Source organism: Fomitiporia mediterranea, assembly GCF_000271605.1.
Source record: "Fomitiporia mediterranea MF3/22 unplaced genomic scaffold FOMMEscaffold_1380, whole genome shotgun sequence".
Taxonomy (NCBI): Eukaryota; Fungi; Basidiomycota; class Agaricomycetes; order Hymenochaetales; family Hymenochaetaceae; genus Fomitiporia; species Fomitiporia mediterranea.
This window is the reverse complement of record NW_006761765.1, coordinates 275-2024: the sequence shown is the minus strand read 5'-3', so window position 1 is coordinate 2024 and position 1750 is coordinate 275. Positions and strand designations below refer to the sequence as shown.

The 1750-nt window shown below is 41.4% G+C and overlaps 1 protein-coding gene across 1 annotated transcript; it reads right to left on the bottom strand.

Annotated features, from left to right (window-relative positions):
• Window positions 1–688: 688 nt before the first annotated feature.
• FOMMEDRAFT_164195 (uncharacterized protein) lies at window positions 689–1501 on the bottom strand (the record flags this gene model as incomplete). Its single annotated transcript, XM_007272402.1, has 3 exons — window positions 689–931; window positions 991–1062; window positions 1181–1501. 3 exons carry the CDS (start codon window positions 1499–1501, stop codon window positions 689–691), a joined length of 636 nt encoding a protein of 211 aa, XP_007272464.1.
• Between the last annotated feature and the right edge of the window lie 249 nt (window positions 1502–1750).

Sequence of the window (1750 nt, the reverse complement as noted above, 5' to 3'; positions counted from 1 at the left end):
CCTTCACATAAAGTGTAAGCAGTCAGTCCATTTTATAATAAGTACTATAATAGATACTCATCTCTCTCTCCCCAACTTTTTTGTCTCCCTTCTGCTTCTCTACAGTTGTCTCTCCTTCATTAACCTCCTTTTCTTTTAGTTTGCCTTCCTTTTTGAATTTGCATTTGTGTATCCACATTGTTTCCAATACTGAACAATTTCTTTAATAATTCTATACATTTGTGTACTTCTTCCTACTCTGTAGCACAAGTAACAATTAGTAAGCACATACTTGTAACAATGTTTATGTACAACTACTCCCAAGGTGTAATCCTCTCTCTGACCCCTTACATCACAAAAAAGTCTTAAGTATTATACTTGCTTGTAATCTTGTATATTTTATATATTTTATAAAATTTGTCCAATTACTTATAATCTTCCTGGGGGGTTAAGCAAGGAAAGTACAATGTTAAATAAGCAAGAAAAAATACTTTTAAAACTTGGCAATTTCCAATATAATTTTATAAATTGTCAAGTTATACAAGTGATTATAATATACTTCCTAAATTACAAGGTTCAGACATACTTATTAATTTGTGACAGTATAATATCTGCTTATAATGCTTACAAGTCATTACAAGTGTTTGAATAGCTTTCTTTTGCTTACTATACAATTTTATATCAAATAATTAATTAAACATAATTATATTTAAATTATAGAATACAAAAATAGTAAATAATACGCTATTTCTACAGTCCCAACCCCTACACCACCAGCTGCCTCTGCCTCATTATTCTGTGAGTGGGATTCGTGTTGGAAAAGGATGAACGCATCCTCAGACCGTTCGACGTAGTCTTCGTCACCACGTTTGGTCGTCACTCGGGACCTGTGAGCCAAATTGCGTGTGCGTGTAGGATGAGGTCGAGCAGGTTGTGGAGGTTGAGGCTGCGCCTGATAGACAGGTTTAGAGTAGTTAGCAAGTGACAATAGGAGATAAAAGGTGGACGTACCGCAACAGCGTGCAGTGAGTGTGAGTAGTGCATACAGGTTGAGATCTGGAGCGTTGAACGAGTTGATTCACGCTGTAGACAAAGCTGTATCAGTACGCGTATGCTACATATTCTGACTGTGACGTGCAATTGGGGGAGCAGTGAACTGAGTCGTTTTTGTGGATTGCAAAGGTGTATCTCTGGGACGTACCGGCTCGAACAGAGAAGGCGAAGTGGAACGTATGGACAGACTCAGCTCAAGAGGGGTAAGTGGCAGTCCACTGCTTCCGTTCGATATGGTGTTGTCTGCTGCACTAGGGAATGTAAATGCACGTGGGGTGGACCTGTAGAGAGTGATGTTAAGCATGGAATGGGTAGGGAAGGAGAGCGCGTACAGTGTCGAAGAGAGGGTCGTACCATGGGAGTGGTCGTACGTTGGTATTGTCGCAAGCATGCACTTGTTGACTGTTGCTTGCACTACAGAGCGGGAAGTACGCGAATGTATGGAAACATTGAAGAAGTCGTTCGGCATGGGTCAACAATGCGGATGCACGAATGCGAATGAAAAAAGGAAGGTGAGTGTAAACAAAGGAGGACAATGAAGGAGAGGCAACGCAAGTGGCGGAGCGAGGAGCGGGAGGGGTGGAAGGGAGACAAAAAGTTGGGAGGAGAGGGATGAGCAACCATTGTGCAAGTTATTATGAAGTGGACTGTCTGCTTACGCTTTACAATGAAGGACAGTGTAGTCAGCTTGGTGGCATCATTGCGGGATCTGAGGCTC